This window comes from Mixophyes fleayi, chromosome 9 (genome assembly GCF_038048845.1).
Source record: "Mixophyes fleayi isolate aMixFle1 chromosome 9, aMixFle1.hap1, whole genome shotgun sequence".
NCBI lineage: Eukaryota > Metazoa > Chordata > Amphibia > Anura > Limnodynastidae > Mixophyes > Mixophyes fleayi.
Window position 1 is genome coordinate 38,389,899 of NC_134410.1, and position 25,831 is coordinate 38,415,729.

At 37.2% G+C, this 25,831-nt stretch overlaps 1 protein-coding gene across 5 annotated transcripts in view; it reads right to left on the reverse strand.

The window, feature by feature from the left end:
* Positions 1–262: 262 nt before the first annotated feature.
* The window catches only part of ATP11C (ATPase phospholipid transporting 11C (ATP11C blood group)), a 123,778-nt gene continuing 98,209 nt past the window's right edge, over positions 263–25,831 (reverse strand). For 2 of the 5 annotated variants that reach the window (XM_075187316.1, XM_075187314.1), the window contains exons 22-29: positions 25,220–25,365; positions 24,659–24,718; positions 22,628–22,755; positions 21,199–21,334; positions 16,297–16,362; positions 15,482–15,585; positions 14,917–15,070; positions 263–6,250 (exon numbers count right to left, since the gene is read on the reverse strand). In XM_075187316.1, coding sequence (XP_075043417.1) covers positions 6,131–6,250; positions 14,917–15,070; positions 15,482–15,585; positions 16,297–16,362; positions 21,199–21,334; positions 22,628–22,755; positions 24,659–24,718; positions 25,220–25,365 — 914 coding nt within the window. In that variant the 3' untranslated portion in view covers positions 263–6,130. Of the gene's footprint in view, positions 6,251–12,587; positions 12,690–14,110; positions 14,202–14,916; positions 15,071–15,481; positions 15,586–16,296; positions 16,363–21,198; positions 21,335–22,627; positions 22,756–24,658; positions 24,719–25,219; positions 25,366–25,831 lie in introns of all 5 variants that reach the window. The other 3 variants (XM_075187315.1, XM_075187319.1, XM_075187318.1) reach the window with 3 other exon arrangements.

The window sequence follows — 25,831 nt, forward strand, 5'->3', positions numbered from 1 at the left end:
TACATTATGAAGTCATTAAAACTAGCATTATAGAAGCACAGGTAAAATATAAGTTCACAATCAACAACAATAAACTTTATTGCTATTACAACCTACAACATGAAGAAAACATTTCTGTGTTAATGGCACAAAGGCTGGAAGGCCGCATGCGGCTGAGGATAAAAGCAGCATTTCCTCTGTGACCTCATCCAATCTCATAGAATGTTATCATTTCTTCAATTATTGAACTGAGTTTTATGATAAGAAACAAAAGCAGCACAAATTGAAATCATATTTTTTTTATTGCAAGAAACATCTATATAAAATAGCTTGCAAGAAGAAAACATATTTAAATCCAAGCATTAAAAAAATTGTAGACATACATCCAGTGTTCGCAGCATATTACAAAGTAAAAAATAGGCTGTTCCTAACATGGTTAGTTGTTCATTACATTCTTAGATGGTCGTTTTCAAAATCTATTGTCAGTCAATGCTCCCCTTAAGGGCTTGTTCACACAATAGCGGTTTTTCAATCAGACTTCATGCAGTCTGCACATAGCAAAAGAAAAAAAAAATCAAAACTCAAAATGCATTAAAATCAAAAAAAGATCATTCAAACTTGTGCCATCACTTCCAGACACACTATACTTTTTTTTTGTGTGACTATGGTACACACTATAGAAATATGCATAAAAAACACCTCTGTAATTGTTGGATTTTGCTGCTTTTTCCTACATAGGAAAATATGGTGGAGAACACGCACGAGTGTGAACAAGCCCCAACATTGTCCCTCTTCACAAAAGCACATATAGAGCGGTCAGTGGCACATGTGGGAATATGTACCATAAAAAGTCACTAGCATATGCTGTTCGTTGTCATGATAACAAGTTTAAAGGTACTCATTGCCTTTACATAAGTAAAGATCCTCAACGAACCTTACTAAATCGTCACTGAATTTTGTAAATTCATAGAATGTATTCGAATATTAACAAGTCCACAGAGCGGCTATCTCAAATGTGTGCTTCAGTGATCACAATTAATTCCAAGTAAGACGACAGGTTGAATAACCATGAAATCCTGGTTTGTGTATAGGCAATGGGTATGCTTTAAAGAGAACAGTTGGGTTATGCAACTAGAGGGACTATGTACTAACACGGTGCAACATTTTAGGTACAATCCTGGAACAGAGAATTATTTTTAATTCAAGCAAATACATATGTTGATCAGTCAGACTGATTGATTGGTGGCTATGGGTCGTTGATTCTTTGATTGCTACAAGTTTACACCATACTGGTATAACAGGCTTTGGAGTATATAATTCGTTTCTCATGCGGCTGGCTAACAATCATCCAGCGTTATGCTGACGTAACTCAACATATTGAACAGAAATATACAATGCCATAATATTTTTTTTAAATACATTTAAACAAAGGATTCTTCAAGGCATCTTATAAATTTTAATCCTTACAGTGAAAAGTCTAGTTTAGACATTATTTGTCATGCTAGTTTTTGTGTGTACAAACAAGTGAGCATCACATTGCAGTATGACTTTTGGTATAAAAAAAAAACCTGATTCAAACTTTGGGATAAATACTCCAGCTTTTAAAATTCACAAAGGAAAACACAGATCCACAATAGGTTCAGTCGCTTCTAGTCTAAGGAGCAGAAACATACACACAGCGACATGCGGACGCAGATGCACAATCAGATATCAATGTATATCAAAGGACTTGGATTTAAAAACATTTGTGGTCATCTCACTTTCTAATGGTATATTCTTACAATGTTTACATTATTTACACTTCCAGATGAAACTACTGTTAGGGCTACTCATGCAGATATACAGCAGACAGAAGCAATGACATATGCAATAATAATTAAAAAAAAAAATCTGATTCTGTAATTTCTCAAGTCAAAAATATATATTTTTTTAATGTTAGGCTACATTAGTTAGTTCTAAATCTTTTTTTCGTTTTGGGACCCACATTATGTCTGTAGCTCTGCTCTGCAACCCATGGTTCAACTAACCTACCATTTTACTTTACTGTTAAATAGAATAAATAGTAAATGTTTACAAATTAAGAGTAACACATAAATAATTACTATATAAATTGACAGTTTACAATAGATTGGTCCCAACTCAGAGGTTACATGAAATTTCCATCTTTTTGGTGGCTGTTGGGCCAAAATATAGTTATAGAGCAAGTACAGCCACTATTTGAAATGAATATATAGTCAAAGGTTGTGTATTACCAAGCCGGACAATTATTAATGAAATAAATGAATATACTCTCTTTCAATCCTCGAATGCAGGTTGGTATGTTATGAGGGAGGTAGTTTTCTATTTAAGCAGGCAAAGATCCATATGTTGTATTACAGCTCCCAGCAATTAGGAAACAACAACTGCAGAAAAATGAGTTAATTTGAGCACCCCCCAATAATTTTAGCAAAATTGGCTCTTCTGAGCATGATTTATATTATGTTTACACTAATGTTTACATCAATGTAAACATAAAACCTCAATGTGAAGCATAGACAGGGATGAGAGGGTGGTTTATTACTTGTAGAAGGTTAATCCTGCCTTGTTTACCAATACCTCACCATGATGAGGTGTAGTGTTCTCTATCATCACTCAGGGCACTAAAACATCTAGTTATGGCACTGGCTACACCATCAACTTTTTGACCAGTATGGGATTCAAAGATGTGGAATGAACAACAGCTGTCTGCAAGGTGACAGTTTGACAGGAAAGATCAGAAGATGATTTCATTTTGCAGTACGGTCTTATTGAAAAGATAAAGGAGTGGAGGGGCACATTTTACAGGGGGCTGACTGCTTTGTAGGAGGGTATGCAGCATTTTACTCCCCTGCAAAAGGGCTTTAATTCTTCACCACCTCTAATTTCCCAGAACTGAGATCTCACCCCTGTACTTATAAAGCACCTTCCAGAGGCACTTTAATTGGAAAACACATTTGTAGGCATGTTTCCATCAGTGTGATGAAAAGGTTCAAATACACAACAGTGACATGTACAGTAAGACAGCCCAGATGATCTCTGACGATATTAATTGAAGCCATAAATGAGGCTAAAATGTATTTAAAGAGAACAAATGAAAAGTTAAAATAAATAACGGGGGTGGTCCTAAAATGGGAGGTAGCTGGACTTCTATGTTACACTTTCTGTCTTCATCCTGTGTATTTTCTATAGCATTCACAAACCTGTAATCTGGACAACCTGGTGTTTCTATGGATGGTGAAGCGGGAATGAACTCTACAGACAAGTAGGTGCACATAAAGGATTGCAGGTCTGTAGATTCTGCCTTTGGTAAATGACCAATTAGTAAATAAAGTCTTTGGTTGATCCATGTAGTTGGTTAGATATAATCTCTAGCAGAGGGTATCGGGCGGTACCTTCATAGTGAAGAATGGTCACTCCTGAGAGATGTGAATCACATACTGTTTCCTCTGGAGAATCAGAATTTATGAAGGGGTTAACACAGGAGAAATCTGAGATTTCTTCTGCATTAATCTACTGTTCGTGAGTTACCGCAGTCCCTATAGAACTCTAATGGGACTGCGATATTTGCTATTTACGAAGCAGGCAAACAAACGCCATCGCATGATAGCATTATCTTACCAGTCTCTATGGGGTCCAGTGAAGCCAGAATGGCTTTGCATGATCCCCCTCTGGGTCAAATCCTATGCGTGCACTTTAGCTGCACAAGCACAGTTTGTACACACTTTGTACAACATGGGATTCCCTGAGCAGCCCCGGCATAGTAAATAGCAGCACCATGGCATTACATATCACTGCAACTTGCACCGATAGGTAATGAGTGGTAATGCTGCACATTAATAAATAGACCCCACAGCCTTCTGCATACCCCACAGCCTCCACCACCTCACCTGCCACTACTTGCCAACAGCTTTGAAATCATTGGCGCAAATAGACCATCATGCTGTGATTGTCTAAACGGCTGCAGTTCAGCAGACAATGCACTAGTGGGGACTGAGGGTATGCAGAGGAATGCAAATAATGCTCTAAAGAGAGATGATCCTTCAGATTTTGCTCCCCTTTATACTGTTAGATACATTCTGCTAGAGAGTACCTAACCAGCTGAGGTTAAGTGGCAATTTACACTTACAAATTTGAGCCTTTGGACTTATTTAAAAGTTTACCTTAGGAGGAAAAAAAAAATTAAGAAATTCTTATTAAGAACTCTTAGAGAAACCCAACAAATATTATTTGTAGTTTAGGAATGCTAGATGTTTAGTTAACAATCCTAAAATGCAGTTTTAATGTTCTGTTAAAATATGTTGAGACCACAGTATTGGCACCATTAAGATGGAGTAGTATTTGTTGCCATGACAACACACACCTTGGAAAGTAACTAGAATATCCCAAGCTAAAGCATAAAGACACACCTTGTCCACTAGACTATAGTATTAGTGACTGTACTTAAGACTTGGAAAAAGCCTACAAAAAATTGTGCTCGACATATTGGCAAACATATTCATTAAGTAGGTATCCTGTACAAACATTTTCTAAATGAATCACAAGTTGTAAACATTGTAAATTCTGAATCAAACATTTGGATTAATATATTTCAACGTAATAGGGGAGGTGTTTACTTGCCTCTAAACAACAAAGAATACCGTTTTGTTACAAGAACTATATAATAACTGGAGAACCGATAATGGCCAAGGTAAAATCAATTATAAAAACAAAAAGAAACATTTATGGAAGCCCCCAATTGATCAAAATGTATATTTCTCCGTATTAAAAGTTATCTTTCATAAACATAATTTTTTTTTTTCCTTTACAAATACCCATTTACACTAAGCATCTTACTAATTTGGGAAATTCTAAATATACAAAAGTAAAACATAACATTTGCAGTGTATTTATGTTTAATAAAATAACAAAACATACTTCTGCATGTATATTACACATAATATTAAAATCTGGAATGGTTTTGATGTATAAACTATTACACTACAGTCAGTGTAATATAGCGATTCCATGTAAACACAAACTTTAATTGTGCGTTTAGCATTCTGAAAATAGGTGGTGTAATAGGACTATTTAATTCAGATGTACAGCCAATTCTATTTTGACAGCCCATAGAAAAATATATGTTTTTTTTTTTTAATAAATAATTTATATTTTTTCAGAGCCGTTAGTAATGAACCACATTTTAAAGTTGACTAATTGCAGCGACCCCTCAGTGCATTGCTCAGATCCTCTTCATGGGGAGGTCAGACAACTGCATTTGGTTACTAACTGTATTAGTGCCAAAACGCCCAAGTACAAATATAAAAGACTGCATTTCAGAACAGATTAAAAAAACAAACAAATAGAAATGAACACAAAATCAATAGCACAGTAAAGAAATAAAAAGGCATGATGGAATGTTGACAGCAAATATAAAACATGGAAAAAAGAAAATGACCAAATATTGTAATGTTATGAGTATTTATAATAATATATTTGTAAGAGATTAGATGTAAAAAAAAAAATGAAATTTTGATTTTGCCCATTGAGCTTTTTTAAAATAAAATATCAGTATAATACACAAATAAAAATGATTCAGCAATATTGTAAAAGAACAATGTGTGGTAAAATAGACATCAGACTTCTACAAACAAACAGGCATTTCAGTGCAATAATGCATGGTTAGTCTGGCATACTGTCTCTTCTCATGATTAAACAAAATTAAAAAAAGCGGAATACAGGTCTGTAAATGTCAAGGGATGTGCAATATTTTTGCATATATGAGAAGTATTGTATACAGCTCATGCACCAGGAGCTTTAGGCAAGTAATTCAATCTGAAAAAGCAGCATTGCCTGAACAACCAGAAGTCTTTGCAGCAAGGAAAGAGTAGAAGTGTGTATGCATTGTTTACAAGTCAGAAGCTTGGGTCCTGTACTCAGTTAGTGCCATGTGGTCGTCTCATAGACTTTTGTGTTCCTGGCTTCATTTTTGTTCTCGTCAGATAAAAGCTCAGGCATGTGCAACCTATTTAGGTAAGAGTGTGTAAGAGAGCGGTTTTAAAAGTTGTTTCTTTCTCCCCCCCAATGTTTACTGTATATGATTTCCATACTCCGTCATTAGTGGTTGGCCTTGCACAGTGTATAATGTATATCATTGTTAAAGGTCTAGAGAATTCAACAAAGGGTTCAGTTTGTATTCATCAAACTTCAATTGAGAGATGCACCCATTCTCCACGTTTTTGTAGGAAATCAGCATTGGCATCCTGAACTGTAATTTCTGAAAAACACAATAAATTCACTTTAAAAGGAAGGTTGTGTTTTGTAATAATTCCCATCATGCAAACGAACAGTCATTTTTCATAGATAAGACTTGGCGCAAACATTTATTCTGTATCGTTGTGTTCTAGGAATACATATACCTGTATGACAGCAATGGACAGCACCGTGCCGAAAATTGTCCCCCTTATAACTGATGCAATCTGTAACACAGCCTATCAAACTATGATAATGTAACCACAATGATCACTTGGGGACAAATGACCAATATGACAGTACATCGTGCTGCCATAGGTGACTTGTTAGATTGAGGTCAGACCCACTAGGCAATGGTAGAAAGTCAAAATAAAATATATATAAAACCCTTAAAGGTGCAAATGTAATCTCATAAAGGGATACTTATATTTTAGTATATAGATGACTTGAAGATGTAAATGTGTCTCTGGTATGAGATTACACCCTTCCATTTTTTCCATCTTGGATGTGAGGAGGTTCCAGAGCTTGGACTGATCCCAGGGCCCATGTGATTATATCTCTGCATACTGCTGAACATCCATACTACCTCTGGTAGGAGTGTATATACCATTGCTTGTCTGCTGTATATTATTGATTGCTGAATGTGAGTGTTCTCACATATGTTTTATCTTTTTTTTTTTTTTTTTTTTTTGAGAAGGTCAATACTGAGCATCAATCCAAGACAAAATCTGTTACAATCAAATTATGCATATTCGGGGACTAATACAGTCATTGTATATCATGATAAGAAGAGTCTTGATATTGACCAAATTGTAACTATTAGAATAAAAGAAAGAAGAGACAGAAAAGAAAGGCTAGTCAGAGAAAAGTGGGCAAGATAGATTAGGAGGCGGTGTGGCAGGCCGCCAAAAGAAGAAAGGAAAAAGAAAAGCAGACCAAGAGATAGAAGAGAAGGGGGGGGGGGGGGGGTTACAGGCTGAGGGGGGATATCAAGTGGAATGTTTTAGAGGAGTCATAGGGCAAATGGAAATTGGATTTGAAAAAATGACATCCATGGCTCCCAGACTTTATTGAATGACTTAGAAGTATTACGCAGTATGCATGTCATAAACTCCATTTTGTATGAGTGCCAAACTCTATTAATAATTGTCTGCATAGTAGACGCGGTGGGTTGTTTCCAATTAGTGGCAATTTGACACAGTGCAGCAGAAACTATGTGGCGGAACATTTTTGTTTGATGTTTAGTTGCGGATGGAATCCCAAGTGGGAAAAGGAAAAATCTGGGAGAGGCCGGGATGTCAATCTGTAGGATCTGAGATGCGAAGTTTCGTAGTTCCAACCAGAATGGGGTAAGCTTGGGGCATTGCCACCAAATATGGAGGAAGGACCCTTCCGACGAACATCCTCTCCAACATGAGCTCCCAGATCCTTTTCCCAAGCTCGCTCATGGGAATCTTGGGTGTCTGAATCAGGGACTCTCAGCTCTCCATATAGCCGAGATATAAGGCCATTATATCTTTATATCATTATAAGGCCGGAGGAAAAAAGTGACTCGAATGAGGTCAACGGCCTGATTCTTAAAGATAATTTAGTGGTGGAATGAAAATTTCTTAGTTGTAGGTATTGGAAAAAAAAAAGTGTTGGGAATGTTGAATTTGGTTTTTATGTCATCGAATGAGGGGAATGAAGTGTCTGTAGTGATAGTATTAAGATAGTAAACATTGTTTCTTTTCCAAAATTCAAAGGACTAAACTATACGACCTGGTGGAAAATCTGGGTTATCAAAAAGAGGAACAATTGGACTAGGAGCCGGGGCGAGATTAAACTTTGCGTTTGCTCGGTCCCAGATAGAGAGCGAATGTGATACAATTGGGTGATAAAGAGCAGACCGAGGACGTTTAGTGCGAGGGAGCCACAGGAGAGAGGAGGCGGAGGAAATACCCAAGCTTTCGGTTTCGATCGAGACCCAAACATGTTTTATCTTTTTATATATTAAACGCTACTATGCTAGATACCTTTTCCTTTTTTTTATATATCTCTACTGGAGACCATAATTCGATATTGTGACACACTGAAGCAGGTGGATGAAACAGGAAAGATTTGATTCAAAGGCTTATATTCCACTGTTTTCTTGCGAGTACGCTAACACTGGGGACAAGATTCTGGATTATTGTACATTTCTCCTATGAACATTGAATAAACTATTTATTATTTAATATTGTGTAGAGGTTCATATTCCCTACAGTATTACACTATTATTTATTTTTCTTTTGTATGTGACTATGACCACACTGAGTGACCTGCCTTACCAGAGACGCATTTACATCTTGAAGACATCTATATACTAAAATATAAGTATTCCTTTATGAGATTACAATTTGCGCCTTTAAGGGTTTTATATATATTTTATTTTGTATTATTGTTGGTAAACTGGTGTATGTTTACATTTAGAATCTGTTAGGCTGCATTTGTAAGTGAAGCGCCAGTGAAATTTGATTTTATTATTTAATAACTAAAGGTAGAAAGTCAACATTTATGTCTCATCAAGAGGGTTGCATGTGGACCATAGTGACCTATTGCACACCTTTGGTATGTAAGAGAATTGTTATGTATTTATGTAGTCTCAGAGACTTGAACCCAGTTACTCTTCTGATAACACTACAAATACCTGCCTAGAACTTAGGGAGGATTATTAGGAGACACATGCCAGAAGTAGGATAGAAGAGGCATAGTTAGAACAGACCTGCATACATTAGTGCAGGAACTTTTATAGACACTGACTGTATAACACACCAATAGAAAAGTACATTTGTTACATAAATGTGTCCCCTTAAACTCCGTTCTTGAATTTTGCCTCAACAGAACCCAAAATCACAGTTTGAGTTGGTAATGTGGAGCACAACATAACCTAACTTCCTTGGGATGTTAGGAAAGTCACTATCCTCAGGCACCACAGAATTAAATGCAAGCTTAACCGAGTCTCCGGAGTATAGTTCTGTATATATTCAAGACATGTGGTAGAGATCATCAATGGTCTTCCAGGTAAAAGAAATGGATATGGTATGTGTCACGCTTAGTGCAAAAAGAAACTCGGCTTACATTACAGGACTTTATGAAACACACTAGAAGTACCAATGAGTCAGAAAAGTGCGTACAGAGCTGTTTCTAAAGATATGACATGATATCTACACACTGTCTTCTTCCTACTGTACACACTGAGGTTACTGACAGAGCCCAGGTACTACTGCCATCTATCTGTTAGTGTACATATAACACTTAGATGGAACAATCAAAGATACACAAAATAGCTTCTGTATCTGTGACTAAAGCTGGGTACACACTACATGGTTTTCGTCCAATAATCGGCTCAATCAGCCGACATACGACCGTTCGTTCAAAAGTCGGGTCAGTGTTTGTAGTGACACGATGGTCGAAAGTCTGCCCAAATGGACGATTGTCGCCTCATTTGGTTGGTCGTACCGTTTAATATTTTCGTTCTAATCTCATTTCCGCTGTGTAGTGTGTATAAACTTCCGACCGATCCACAACAGTGAGTACGAAATTACAGTCATTGCTCACGAAAACATGGCTGTAAAAAGTCGCTAAAGGGACGTCCGCTCTTCCCTTTATCGTCCTAAACAAGGCTAGTGTGTATGCAGTCCATGGACTGAGCGATCGGACCATCGATCGCATGTAAAATCGCTCAGCATAAAAAGTTGGTTGAAATTTCTGTAGTGTGTACCCAGCTTTACACATTGTTCCATCACGGAGAATAAGGACAAGCAAGCTACCATTTTGGGTCAATGTACTAGGGCACCATCAAACCGGCACATGCAATTAAATATCTGCACATGCAATTAGGCCCATTTTCTATAAGAGCTTCCTATAAAGTATCAGTCTGTGGTAAAAGTAACTTTGTGTGTTTTAAATGGAATTTCCACCTAAAACCTAGGTTTCATATTGCAACTGCAGTGATCACTCCCACATCACACACAGCACCAGTTTTCTGCACAAGCCAAGCACAGACACAGCAACCTGTATTCATTCATAGCTTGGATAACAGTTGAGGCCATGTCATACACACTGCAGTTTCATCAGCTTCAGCGCACACAACAAAATACAATAGCAGCATCGGCACCCAAAATGCAGAAGGCGTTTTTTAAGTATGCAGTGAACTAAAATGTTCCTGTGATAATTAAATATAACTTTTAGAAAAAGAGATTTGCTTTAGCTTTAAACATTTGTGATCACATCTTCACATTTGCATAACTTTGATCTCAATTCCAGCCACCACCAACCAGAATGTTTGTTTCACAGTTTTTTGGAACCATAAGATCTTCTATTATCTCGGCGAGGGAATGCTGCAACTTAAATTCATTCAACTTTTCATTTCTCCGTTAAGATATGTACACTATACCACCCAGACCTGAAAAGGATTTCATTATTTCAAAATACTAATATTGCATTTATACAAAAAGCTTTAAGTAAAACAAAACTTGCATCTATATTCACTAATCAGATTTATGCCCAAGATGTAATTCTTTCATGTATATCAGCCAAATGTCAGACACTTTCGCTATAAAGAACCGGAGAAACCCATAGCGTCTCTGATAAAATTACCCAAAGAAATGTCCAGCAATATAGGTCATTGCTTCTTACGGTCTGGGGTTTAAGAGGTGTTATTCACTACATGATTTTCGATAACATTTAAAAAATACAGCAGTGATAAATCTATGTAAACACATTGCCACTTATGGCATCATTGAGTCTAGATAAGTAATCAGTCTAAGTAATTTATGCTGTTTCCACATCAACTTATTTTTGTCAAAAGAAGTTACTGGTAATACAGGAAAGGTATAAACCAAGTAGAAGATTAAGTGGAAATAATAACGTTTCCTATTCATAAAACTGTATAACATGGGCCAGGATTACATCTTTGCATGGTCTTAGATGAACTTCTTGAAATATTTCAAGAAAGCAAAACCAGAAAAAAATACCAAATAAGTTTATTTACATAACTGTAAGGTGTTTTTAATAAATAGTTTTGAAATAATAAATGATAAAGACATTAAATATCTTTTGATGATGGTTTTACAAAACAGTCTTTCTAAAGCTGGGTACACACTGAAGGGTTTTCAGCCCATTATCGGGCTAATCTCCCATTGTGCTGTCTCCCATTGTATTGTGATTTTGTTTGTCTCTGTACGGCACTGCGGATGCCTTGTGGCGCCTTATAAATAAATATTAATAATAATAATAATCACACGATAAACCACCATTCGGCTTGGTAGTGTCCAATGATGAATTATTGTTCCAAAGCACATTGTATCGGTTTATTTGATTTTTAAACCAAACTAAAAATGTTGTTCAGCGATGGAACAATGTCGTTCCAATTCTGCAGTGTGTACGCACTCACGACCGGCAGTGTCCATAGATCTCTATGGAGTGTGCAGAGTCACCATCTATTCAGCCGATGGTTATGACAGATGAAGAGCACAGATCTGATAGTAAATCTTGTAAAACATGTCTAGTCTGTATACATGAATTGGCCTACTGATTGGGGCTTTTTTTTCCCCAGTCATTGGTAAAATCGTTAGCGATATCGCATCAGGAGTAATTTTCTGTAGTGTGTTCCCAGCCTTAGATCTTGAGGTTCCCAGCCTTAGGTCTTGAGGTTATCTACCATCATACCTTAAGCTAGCAGAACACGTTGCAATCTGATCATATCTGATCTTTTTTATGTTATCAGTTTGCTAAAAGAACCAACATGGGTGTGTGACAGCCTTTCCAATACAATCATATATTCAAATGTAGATGGCCAAGTCGATCAATAAACTGAATTTGGAGATGTGAAATTTTCATCAAGAAGGATTATATTGAAGCTATGTGTATTGCAATTGCATGGTTAAAGTTTAACAATCCTGCAATATCTCTACATTTTGCATGCATTGCAATTGTTCCTGCTTAGTCAGATGAAAACTGCATTGTGTGTAAAACAATCACTTGCTTGTTTGTTTTAAAAAAAAATAAAAAAAAATTAAGATCTGATTTAAAGTGATCGTATTGCAACGTGTGTGCCTCAATTGTAAGTGATGTGACTGTCTAGAAATGAAATTGCTGAAACATAAAATTTAAGCATATGTGGCCAGCCATATATTGTAAATAAGGGATGTATACAATGTTTTACCAATAACAGCTATATAAACAAACAAAACTGATATTTATTCAACAGCTTTACTGGGCAGAACCACTAGATAATTAGGTGGATTCACCGCAATCTCAAAATAAGCATCAATCAGAAAAAAATTGAATGGATTAGAGTTGATTGGCTTCATTATATAATTTGGGTTATGACAGTGTACCTCTTACGATACATTAGACTCATCTGAGAATGTTCTTAAAAGTAGAGGTCTGACAGTCGAACGGGCAGCCTCTGAATCACCTGTTTTGGTGCTCATATTCTTCTAAAACAGTGATACAAACAAAATAAAAATGAACAATGAACATGCTGTGTTAAAAGACAAAACAAATATATAAATTAAGATGTAAATGTCATCTTTTGTTAAATAAAGGCTATTTAAAGCCTGTAGGAGTAAAAACAAAATCCCTGGTTCTCCTAGGAGGGGTGCAAAGAAAAAGCGAGCTCAGTGCGCAAACAGCATACTGATCAACCCACAGTACAACGCCAGTGTGTCTCACTGGTATAAAGCACGTTTACATGAACAGCTGTTTATCATGCTAATCGACCCGGCTAGCATGCTAAACAGCCTGATTAGCAAGCTAACCGCAGAACAATGAGCTGCTCCAAGGTGAACAGGGTGGATTTTTGTTTTGAGTATTAAAGTCCTGTACTTATCAAAAGTAAAATACAGTGTTAGGTCTTACAATGACTTTATCCTGTCATTTGTTCCCCATTATCACCAACAGCAAAAGTCCTAAAAATAATGACCCCAAGAGTGCTGGCAGGGCCAACATCTCAAACTGCACACACAGCATATCAGTAATGATTGCTAGATCACCGTCCATAAGCCTTTGTGTTAATCCACCATCTGTTACCTAGTAGCACACAGACTTCTGTACTATACCAGAGTGAAGACAGAGAAGCTTCACAGCTCAAACACATCTTTTAAAAGTGGTCTACTTTCAGCAACGGGATGGACAAATTTAGGTAAACATATATATATATTAGTTATTTCAGGTATAAAAAATAACAAAAATCAAATGTAACAAGCGATGCTTGACTATTTATAAAACAATAGTGATTAAAAGTTAAATAATAAATTGATGTACATTAAGAAGTAAAGCATGGTATGACTAAGCAATGAAACTTTCAGACACCCATCACTGCCTTTATACGGTAACATAATGAGTATGAACAGCTATAAGGATGTGTATGAAAGTGATTGAACTAGCTTACTAGCGTCTCTGAAAGTGTACTGGTCACCCGCGTACAGTGGGAGGAGACAATCTTGTGGGTTGAACAAATATCCTTGAGTGCAGCCTATCAATTCACTAGGAACTAGTTACATCACAAAGCCATAATGTGCCTTAACCACTAGTATTGTCACTAGTTTCTAATGAGCACAGAATACCTGCCCCCACTGTAAATAGGCGACAGGTAAACCTAAAGGGAATGATTGCTACCATTTATAGCTGAACTAGTCTGACACACATCAGAACGTCATACAATTGACTATAAGTTAATTTTGCATGGTAATAAATATTATGTTAATGTTAAAATGTGCTTCTTTTGGTAAAAGCCTATTCAATAGTCATCTACATGAATAGCAAATTCAGTAAAGATGTAAAAGAGAAGTGATAGTAATGAAAGCAAAGACATGAAATAATTAGGAAAAAGGAAAAACGGTAAGGAAAGCAAATTCACCTTAATCACTCCAAGGGAAACTGTGAGTGCTGGAGGTTTGAGAAAGCATGAAGATAGTGGATGTTCCTGAGGAAGGCAAGTGTTTTGTAACCTGTTCCGCAGCAGCAGCACAGAAGGACAGGGAAAGTAATAGGATCAATAAGGGAAGACAAGATATATACAGGTAAAGTGAGTAAAACTATACACACATAGAAGGAATAAGCAAGGGAAGCCGATCCAGGGACAACACAATTGCTATTTAGACAGATGGAAGCTAAAAGGGACGTTACATGGATATTGTTCAGTTAAACGCTTATTACATTAAACTGGGTTATAGGCATAACGTAGAGTAAGTTAAGATGGATTAAGAAGTAGAGTTATTCCAGAATTCTAAATCACCATACGTCTGAATTCAAACATTCCTTTACCCCACATTTATACATGTGAACCAGCTGAATCGTCTGAAAAGATGGAACATCCACATATGCGGAGATTATATTTCCAAGATGTTTAATTACATCTGAGCGTCAAACTGGATTAGTAGCCAAAATACATTACCACTATAGTGTTTAGGAACGATCAAGATAACTTGGTCGTGTCTTAGTGATCCCATTTATATCCAGTCTAGCATCTCTGTAGGAACGATATCGGCTGATTACAATCCATATCTTACAATACAGTTATAAAACAAACAGGACGGGTTTCATGACACTTATGATTTTAACGTTATCCTTTCACAATAACATTTACTATGAGAGGCAATATAGGCTAAAATAAATATTCCTTACACATACAATATATAGTACAGTAAATACATGCAGTCTTACCTTTTGGCCTGCATTCTTAATGTTTCTTAGAACGATCAGTAATATTTCTGGATAAAGGCTTACAAAAATCAGTATAATTATTGCAAGCCAAACGGACACTGATGTCAGCATATGGGAAAACACAAAGTACATTCGCTGCTGTCTGAGGAATGGCCTGTAACACATTGAAACAATGCCGATGCGTGTTAAAATCTCACAATAAAAAAACAACATGAGACATAGATTGAGGTCACAAAATTCTATAAAGGACTCTTTACGTTAGTTATTAATAACTGTATGAACATTTTGTAATCCACCCGGTGATCTCCTTCTGTCTCATGTTAAGACACTGAGGGCTAGATTTACTAAGTTGTGGGTTTGAAAAAGTGGGGATGTTGCCTATAGCAACCAATCAGATTCTAGCTTTCATTTATTTTGTACCTTCTACAAAATGACAGCTAGAATCTGATTGGTTGCTATAGGCAACATCTCCACTTTTTCAAACCCGTCGCTTAGTAAATCTAGCCCTGAATGTTTATATTGTCAAACCTATAAGAAAATTTCGTACAATAAATGACACACTTACCAAATGATGCCTCCCCAGAATATTGAGAAGATAACGTAAAACGCCAATGAGCCCCATATAACCAAATGGTTCATCCATGTCCAGTATCGTGTGTCTAATGCAAGCTGGAGAGAAAATGTATTACTATATTTTGTATTATTAGTGAAGAACAATTTTGAAACCATTTGAGATTTCATTATTTTTAGCATCATCTTTGACAAATGGCATAGAATGGATGAAAAACAACAACACAAAAGAAACCCAAAACATAGTTACCTGAGCAACTGGGAGACATGATGCTATTGTTAGAGCTTAAGGGGTATATTTAATAAACTGCGGGTTTGAAAAAGTGGAGATGTTGCCTATAGCAACCAATCAGATTGTAGCTGTCGTTTTGTAGAATGTACTAAATAAATAACAGCTAAAATTAGGCAACATCTCCACTTTTTCAAACCCGTAGTTTAGTAAATCTAGCCCTAAAGTGTTTCTTGCCACTATAAATGTTTACTGACTCTGATATGTAATATTTGAGCTCTAACATTCACTGTCCTGAAGCGGACAGAATATATCCAAATTACATTTATACAGAAAGCAAAAACATTTATATTCTATGTTGTATTGGCATCTGGCTTATAAAATTCTGAAAAACGTTCATGTACAGCACAAGGGGTAAATGGTTAGATGAAACGTAAGAAATTTCTTGTTCTGTCAAATAAAATCTACAATTATTAAACTTGTATGCACTTAATTGCAGTGTCCCTAAAAAGCCCTTTACAGTCAAGACTACACTATGCACTATGTTAGTAGTAAATGGAATTAAAAAATAGTGTTCTTACCTTTAAAGTAACTGTAAACACTAATGTAGTGAACACGATTGTTCCAAAAGACCAGTTTCCAAATGCCTGAAAATTGCAACATGATAATTCGTTATCTGATTTTGATCCGTGCAGGTTATGTTTGCTAATTAACACTACAAAAAGTCCCTATAACCATTGGCACTTTTGTTTGAGTTAAAAAACACAAAGAGTACATCCGAGCAAGTTTAATTTGATGCCGGTGTCAGCGGTCAGAGCAGAGCGCGACTTCACTACTTCCACATATAACAAGCTTTCCTCCAAGCTCAGTTTGACTCAGCAGTTTATGGATGAGAAGGCCTAATCCAGCAGGAGCACGACTCACCAGGAGTTAGGCGCCATGGTCAAACATTTAGGCGTCTGGTGTTGGTCGAACCCTGCGTTCGTAGAAAGTGCAAACTTGATGGCAGATGGTATGAGGTTTAAAGAGCAATAAATCAGGTATAGGTATCAGATGTGCTTTCCAGAAACCCATTATACAGAAAGTTAAAAACCCCAAAATATAAACAACTAATTGTTGCTAAATAATAATAATAATGTCATATATAATATGAAATGCGCAGATAAGCAATTTAATAAGGAAATAAATGCCAGGGGTAATGTGGGGAAATACTTGGATAATTATTAAACATGTTCCCCATGCTCTCTCTTACACCTCTGCCGCTGGTTGCCCTATTAGGTGCTTCTCTAACTAATAGACAATGACCGATTTGCTCTGTAGGAATGCACTGTGGGGATTGGCGAATTCATACACTGCGGCTGGGCCAGTGATGTCACAACAATTCAAATGGCTGTAGTTTCAGCTTTTGTCCTGGGCACTAACCTAGAGGTGTGGGAGGGAATTTCTGTAATGGAGCGTTGAAGGAATACCTTTCTTTTTAATATAACTGCAGTGGGAAATCATGGTTCATATGTCAACATTTTAATTTTGGGGTCTACATAGATATCAGCCTCTCTTCCCAACTATCAGCCTATTTCTCTCCTACCTTTTGACTCCAAACTACTTGAGAGATTGGTGTACAACCTGTACAATCAGGCTTCTATCCCCAACATTCCACTGAAACTGCTCTCACAAAAGTGATCAATTATCTACTTATAGCATAGTCTAAGCGGTATATTTACTATATATATTTACTAAACTGCAGTACATTCTAAAAAATGACACCTAGAATTTGATTGGTTGCTCCTGGACCTCTCTGCCGCTTTTGACACTGTTCACCCTCTTCTCCTACACACCCTTCACTCATCTGGCCTTCGTGACACAGGTCTTCCCTCGTTCACTTCCTACCTATCGAATTGCTCCTTTAGTGTTTCTACGTCTGGCACATCTTCTCCTCCACTCCCACTATCTGTTGGGGTCCCACATGGCTCTGTTCTTGGCCCTTTAATTCTTCATTTGGGGAACTAATTTGCTCATTCGACCTCCAATACCACCTCTATGACACCCAAATCTATAGGCCTTCCCTGTCCGCTCTCCTTCTGTACTATCTTGTGTAACCAACTGTCTTTCAGTTATCTATGAATGGATGTCCCAATGCTACCTAAAACCTAATATGTCCAAAACAGAACTTATCTTCCCTGCTCCCAGAGCCAAAAAAGAGTACAGTCGTCTTATGTTTCTCCTTTGATCTTCATAAACTTATTTTCAATGTTATCAAAGTTCATTTATCTATTGAATTTGATAAAACACCTGAAAAATAAATTTTTAAAATATTTTTAGCTCTATACCTAAAATTTCAAACAAATATTTGCAAAGCAATATCGCTTATTCTCTGTTGTTTTGCAGCATTGAATTATATTTCTCTACAAAAATAACATCTAGGCTACTTTACTGCATGCAAGGGGCAGAGCAAATTTCATAATAACAGTTTCAGGGACAATTTTGTGAGAACATATAACGTTGTTGCAGTCATTCGTATTTAACATGATCCACAGATTAGAAAAAAAAGTACATTTTTAATTTACTAATAGCAAATGAAATTAAATTTTATGTAAAATTTTAAATCCCAAAACATATTCATTTTATGTTTTTAAGATAAAGCTAATGTTATATTACTTGATAAAGAGTTTTACAACATTAGCAGGACATTTTTTGATACCTCTAGCTCGCAATGTGGTCTAAACAATGGATCCAATACGTAAAAAATACTAATGACTATAGTGTATGCATCAGGCTATAATGTAACAACGCTAGGTCAAGGAAAGATGCTTACCACAAGCTGTCATGATCTGAATGCAGACATTAAAACAGGAAGTGAAATGTAAGAGAGTTCTTTTTTTCCATGGCAAAAACACCAAAATGAAGCCAAAAATAAGCCAAAACCCAACTAAATGTGATGCAATAAAATAAATGAATTCAATAATTTATTCTCCATAGAATGTCTCGTATGACTGAAAGGGGTGCTATTACTATAAAAGCGTATTGTTTAAAAACACTATTACAAAGGAACAAACATGAATCTAAAGAGTGCAGTCACCTCTGAGACAGACCCTCTTGTTTGGTGCAAGTTATTTAAAAAGATTGTTTCAGGAGGGGCAAAGGGAGGGTACCCTCCCTCTCCCATAGCAACGAGGAGGACAGATACAGTTGCACAGTGGTTAGCATTGCAGCGCTGGGGTCATGAGCATTAAGCATAGCATACTGAAGAGCTCTCTGCCCCTCCCCTGCCAGCGCTCTACGTAGTAAGCATCAGTAGTGATGTGGAGCAGAATCAGGGTCGGATTAACCCGAGGTTTAACTGAGGCAGGGGCCCAGAGGCCTCGGGCATCGAGGGGGCCCTTGAAGATTGTCACTGCAGTCCTTTCCCAGCGCTCAGTAATCTCCTTACTGAGGAGATCTCGTGAGAGTGAGATGAGTCTCACTCTTGCAAGATATCCTCAGTAAGAAGCTTACAGCGCGCAGCGGAAGGACTACAGTGACAGGAGAACAAAGAGGTAAGCGCCTGGGGGAAGGGGGGGGGGGGCTCACGGGGGAATGGAGTCCCCCTTAACCTTAATCCGGCCCTGAGCAGAATGCTGGCCGATTACGACTAGCAGAACGTCTAGCATGCTCAATAGCTGGAACCACTTGTCTTGGGTGCATGGGTGGGATTGTTTTTGTTACAATAAAGAGAACAGGACTTTTTTTTAAAGTGTGTAGGCTGGTGTCCCAAATTGCCAGGCAAGTGGATGATTTACATGAGAGGGCACTAGGGGAATTCTATTGTGGTTTACTGCAGTTAAAAGATATATAAGGCATAAGAAAGCTTCATTAGAATATGATTTACAATGAATGTTTGTTTTTTTGACCACACTTACAAACAATAACAATTTGTTTAAATATTGAGCGCAATACAAATGTAAATATTTAGTTTAAGCCTTAAACCCATTCCTGTCTGTAGGTGGGGTTCTGTTTTAGCATTGGTCTATGTCAAACCTGCACAACTTGAGGCCTGTGAAAGGATTTTGGGCGGCCCGCGAAAAATGTAGAGCAAATGTAAAACAAAGTAAAGATGTAATGAGTGCCAAGTACATAACTTGTGCCTGACTGCCCGATTCCGCCTTCTACTAATAGTCACTATTGTGCCCATCATGTAACTTGGCAGGTGGGTTGCCACTGCGCACTATCTCCTGTTTGTCACGTGACCCGCGTCAACCATCGTAAGTATGTCTCTTTTCGCTGTTTTTTCGGTCAATACTAGCGCTGAACAGGGACTGGGTGCCTATTTATCAAAGATCTTTCCCCTGTAATTTAGAGGTAAATCCCCAAAAACTACTGTTTTCGGGGATTTACCACTAAATTACTATATATTATTCTAGAACCGCAGTAGATATCTCAGATATCTGATGCTTTGCTTCTCTGATCGTTTTACTGAGCACTCCCCATAACAGTGTATGGGAAGTGCTCAGTAACGCTATGTACTAATGGCCGGAACTATGTTTTCAATCATGTTAATGTACACCAGCTGAAGCTGGCATACATTACCATGATTGAAAACTTTCACTGAAAACAGCTCTGCTCCGAAGAGCAGAGCTGCACAGCGCATATGTGGAGGGATCATGTGATCCCTGCATCGAGTTTGCCCGAGTTTACCGGTCGGCTATGCGCACAGGGATTGAAAGAGGGGCGAGCAGCACTGCACAGGGAGGAGAAGAGAAGACCCAAGTGAAAGGTAAGTGTTAATCTTCACAGGAGCAGACGTTTATTGGAACGGCTGTTCCTGTATTGATTTTTTAATCCGCATCTATGCGACGAGGATTGAAAAGTTTCATTCATATTTTGCGGTGATTGGTAAATAGACCGCAAAGTGAGTGCAGCCACGCGCCAATGCAGCGGCAACACCACAAGGGCTTCGCTGGGTGTCCGCCCACCAAGTTCCATGAGTGTCTGGCGCTCTCTCTCCCAAGGCCAGACACGCAGTTCAATATTTCTTTGTTTGACAGCTGTTGCTGTGGAGATTTTTTGGTTTTAACATTAAAGTTTTTGGGGTGACTTTGTAAAATTGGTGATAAAAAGAAGCAGAAGATTGAATCAGAACATAGAGGGTTTAATCTAGATAATTATTATACCTTTACTTGGAAAGTGAGGCGATAAAAACCTATCTATGGCCCAAAGAAGAAATCCGCTATCCTACAGAGAGCCAATAAGGTGGAAACAGGCTGTCAACACTCATCTGTCTAACACTCCGAATACCCTGTGAGTAGAACATTGCGATATAAATATAATTTTACTGAAATTCCTTCCCTTGAAGAGGAATTACTTATAAACAACATCAAAAAATTAAATATGGTCTTAGGTGGGGAAAAACTATAGCCAAAATAGTGAATCAACCATAGGTACACAAGTTGATTAATATTTAAAAAATAGAATAAAAAGTAGCAGAAATGACATATAATATATCTTACCTGCCCATTGCCATCCAATAATGGATTCTGGAAAAGCAGGTAAACTCCAAAGAAAAATACTAGTCCTTGAAAAGCCCCCAGCAAAGTCCAGTATAAAAAAGGACACCACTGCAACATTGCATTATCAGATATTCTCCTGTAATGTAGAAACGGTACAATTAACAGAACACCATTACAATATACATTACAGTCTAGTCCTAGTAGACAAACCTAATAAAAGGTGATCAGTGCTTTTTAAAAGGTGAACAATGCCCTATTGAGAACAATATCACCTAGCTAGGGTACATATAACTATAGCTTACATATAAAATTATCAGGTTTTCATTTTTGGAAACAAAATGATGGCGGTTACCAAACCGCTACCATATGAGTCAACATCTATAATATACTTTGCCTTACATAAAAGATCTAGTAACATTGTCAAGTTTGTGTATGTATATGTATAGATTCAGGTATTGGGAAAAGAGTTATTTGAGATAAAGTAGTGATGGTTTGGGGATATTTCCTATAGTTTTCATGTATTAAAGTCTATTAATAGACACGGTAGCCAGTCTGTGAGTCCTTGATGGCTGATAAGATATACCCATTATTCTCGGTTAGCTGCACAGCAAATATAATTACAATATCAAATATATCAAGTTCTGTCAATGGACAGTATATATTGGTGATAGTTACAGGATGCCTGCTCATGGTGTATCAACGTGTGTTTTATGATTACATTCACCTTAAAGTGATGGGAAAATAGCTAAACAGCCTGTTTTACTGAGGAAAATCTGAAAATCATCCTTATAATCCATTGGAACTCTTGTCTACACTAACCAAATCATCACAAAAAAAAAATCAAGGTTTGGCGAACAAGCAATGAGGGTTATTTTCTAAATCTGAAAAAAATGCAGACTGGCAGAATGACTAATTATATCCAAATGTGCCCATTTGTCAGCAGAGCACATACAAATGGGCAATAAATAAAATACATTTGAGACGATAAATTTGAATACTTTTATTAGATTAGTAGAATTGCACCTATACATGAGCATTTCCGTGTAGGGATAAAGGCTCCGGCGACTACCAGCTAACCTCTTCCAAACCCTTGAATCTCAATTAAATAACCAGAATGATTGGCATTTTCACTGCCAGAGATGCCACAACCTTGACTCACTTAGCCATGTAATTTCGCCTGTAAATGGGTGAATTCCCACAGATAAAGGCACGCCACCACACATAATTGGCGCAGCAGGAGTGATTTTATTTTCCAGCTTTGATTAAAAAAAACCTTTAATACATTTTTACTGCTATGTCTCTCAGATGTGGGATTAATCCCGTTTACGCAGTATGACACCACTCAAAAAAGATAGATTGTTTTAAAGACAAGTCATTTTCAGCAGAATGCAACTGTATTTAACAGGTATAGACGATTGCTGAAACATACATGTATAACTTAGGATTGGCCATTAGGGCTTCAATACTGATGTGTTGCTCCAACAGACTGTAGGCCAAGATCGGTAGAGAGGTAAAGCAGATGTTGTACATGGTCAGGTAGCCAGCATCATAAAGTGGCTAAAACACAAAGAAGATTGACAGATCATCAAAAAGGGAACAAACAACTGTTACACGAGTAAACACATTGAAGCTATGTGCTTAATTTTTCTAAACATGTACACATCTGATTAGTTGCTATGGCTTACAGTATATTTGTGCATATCATGCTATCTTATACACCATATGTTGATGCTGAATCATATAGACGTGGTGGTTAGCACTTCTGCCTCTCAGCGCTGGGGTCATGAGTTCAATTCCAGACCATGGACTTATCTGTGTGGAGTTTGTATGTTCTCCCTGTGTTTGCGTGGGTTTCCTCCGGGTGCTGCAGTTTCCTCCCACACTCCAAAAACATACCGGTAGGTTAATTGGCTGCTATCAAAAACTGACCCTAGTCTCTCTCTCTCTGTCTGTGTATGTATGTTAGGGAATTTAGACTGTAAGCCCCAATGGGGCAGGGACTGATCCCCAGCACGGTGGCGTAGTGGTTAGCACATCTGCCTTACAGCACTGGGGTCATGAGTTCAATTCCCGACCATGGCCTTATCTGTGAGGAGTTTGTATGTTCTCCCCGTGTTTGCGTGGGTTTCCTCCGGGTGCTCCGGTTTCCTCCCACACTCCAAAAAACATACTGGTAGGTTAATTGGCTGATAACAAATTGACCCTAGTCTGTGTGTCTGTCTGTGTGTGTGTGTGTGTGTGTGTGTGTGTTAGGGAATTTAGACTGTAAGCCCCAATGGGGCAGGGACTGATGTGAGTGAGTTCTCTGTACAGCGCTGCGGAATTAGTGGCGCTATATAAATAAATGATGATGATGATAGATAAAAGCTCTGTGCACAGAACAGTTACTTAATATTTACACAGAGATGTTGATATAGTGCATGTGGTCGTCTTTCCATAACGTATAACTGAGCAGAACTGGGGGTACAGAAGAGTATACTCGTTCATGTGCACTCCTCAAGTATCCGCTCCTGTTATATACCTAAGAAGAACACATCAACCTATTGTGCAGTAGATATTTGTTTTTTTTTTTGCTTTGTGTTTCAATCACCCTGGACACCTGGACACATAAGCGCTCTTCATATTAATTTTTTGTGCAATACTAAAAACAAAGACAAAAAAGAGAAATGTACTAAAAACACTTCAGTCTATGGTACAGTACTTATATAAAAAAAAAAAAGCAGAAAAAAAAGAACTTTTTTTTTTTTTTTTTTTAAAGAGAATAAAAAATAAAATAAAATTATCAATGTCCAGCCTCAATTTTGTATTGGCTTTGTTGCCCTTTTTCATTTGGATGCAAGGTCTAAAAAGAAAAGAAAACAGAAAATACAGCAAGGCAAAAAAATAGAAAAGAAAAGCCGCAAAAGGCGGTAAAGCTAAAACGATCATGTGTTAAATTGAAATTTTGGATTTTTCAATGCACCAGGAAAAAAAGTTATGTAATTATCTAGGAATGCTTAAAATGATGGAAAAGTGTAAAAACAAATGCCATACAAAAATTTACAACACAAAAGAAAAACATCAACAGGCATAGAAATATCAATTAAACAATAAGACTGATATAACAAATAACAAAAAACAACTATACACCACTTTTCTGGCTACTTCGGAGATTTGTACCACGATAGAGAGATTGACGTTTAGGTTTAGTAGTCATTTACTGTTGAATATTGATTGCCAAAAAATATATATGTCCCATTAGAAAAATTATTATGCTAAACCAAATCCACAGCAGTACAAGCACAATGTGGTTTTTGGTGATGTAATGCAGAAATGGTTGGCTTTGATGAAAGACACCACACCCTGCTTCAACCATCAGACTAATGCACTGTCATTTACTCAAAGTAGCAAGCTACAGTGACTGTGAATCAATTTAAAGTACCAAAGATTTTGTAAGGAGCAGTAATGAATACAGACGTACCTGTTGTGAAAACCCACAAAAGAACTGATACAAAAACTGTGGCAGAATGAAGCACAGGTTCTGAAAAAGAACAAGCAAACAATTGGAGAATCTTGTACAGAAAGCTGTATAACTGACAAAGTTCTACCCAGCATCGTTCTGCTAGACCCAACATTATTCTGTATAGAATTCCCATGTCTACCTTGTAAGGCTACCTTCATATGGACATTATTTACAGTGGTGTCAATCCTTCTTATTTTATATATTATAATATTATATATAGGTAAAATCTATAGATTAACTTATGAATGTCCAGTTTGCAAAGGACCGCTAAGGCAAAATGCCAACACTTCTGAACTCCACTAATTACTCATGAGATTTACACACTGTCATCCTGTGCATAATCAGCAAAGTCAGACAGCCTTCTAGACAAATCATTTGGCTAGTTTCCAAAGCCAGACAAATGCCGCATCTGTGAATAGAATAGATTTTCCCAGAATCGATAGAGAGAACCTTCTGTTCTCCTCAAGAAATAAGCGGATTGGTTAACAATAGTCATAGTCGCATTGAAGAAGAACTTACCTTATAAAAGAAATACTGTACAAGGTGCGCTATTCTCACATAATACAAATGTCCGTGAACTAAAAGGAGTTTTTTTAAGTGCTTAAATTTTGGCACAGCGTAGTCACTGTTTCTAGATGCTTGGCGACCTTCTTTTCCTTTAATACCTGGAAGTAAACAAGAAATAGTGCAAAGAGAGGAAGGTTACAGGAAAGCAAAGGAAACGTAGATTTACAAAACTTAGAAACGAAACAGAATAATTAAAGGCAAATGAACAAGCATTGTAAAACAAATGAGAGTGTACTGGCTGCTGCACATAGTGGAGACAGACATTTTTTCGGCCAAACCAAGATTTGGAAAAAATGCAGCCATTCGGTAATGGACTCGGTAACGTCACAGATTCCTAGTAAATTGATGAACCGTAGCCCCCAAAAATGGCTACCCCCACACTTTGTGTATGACGAGTTTACTATAAAAGCATGCTTTAGTGGTGTCAAATCCTAAGAGACCCATTACATAGTTTAATTGAGTACAGCTAATGTTGTTTTATCTGCTGGGATCTAAGCAATTGGATTGACATAAATCAATTTAACAAAGGTCAAGCGGAAATATATGTCTCTAGCAGACATTATT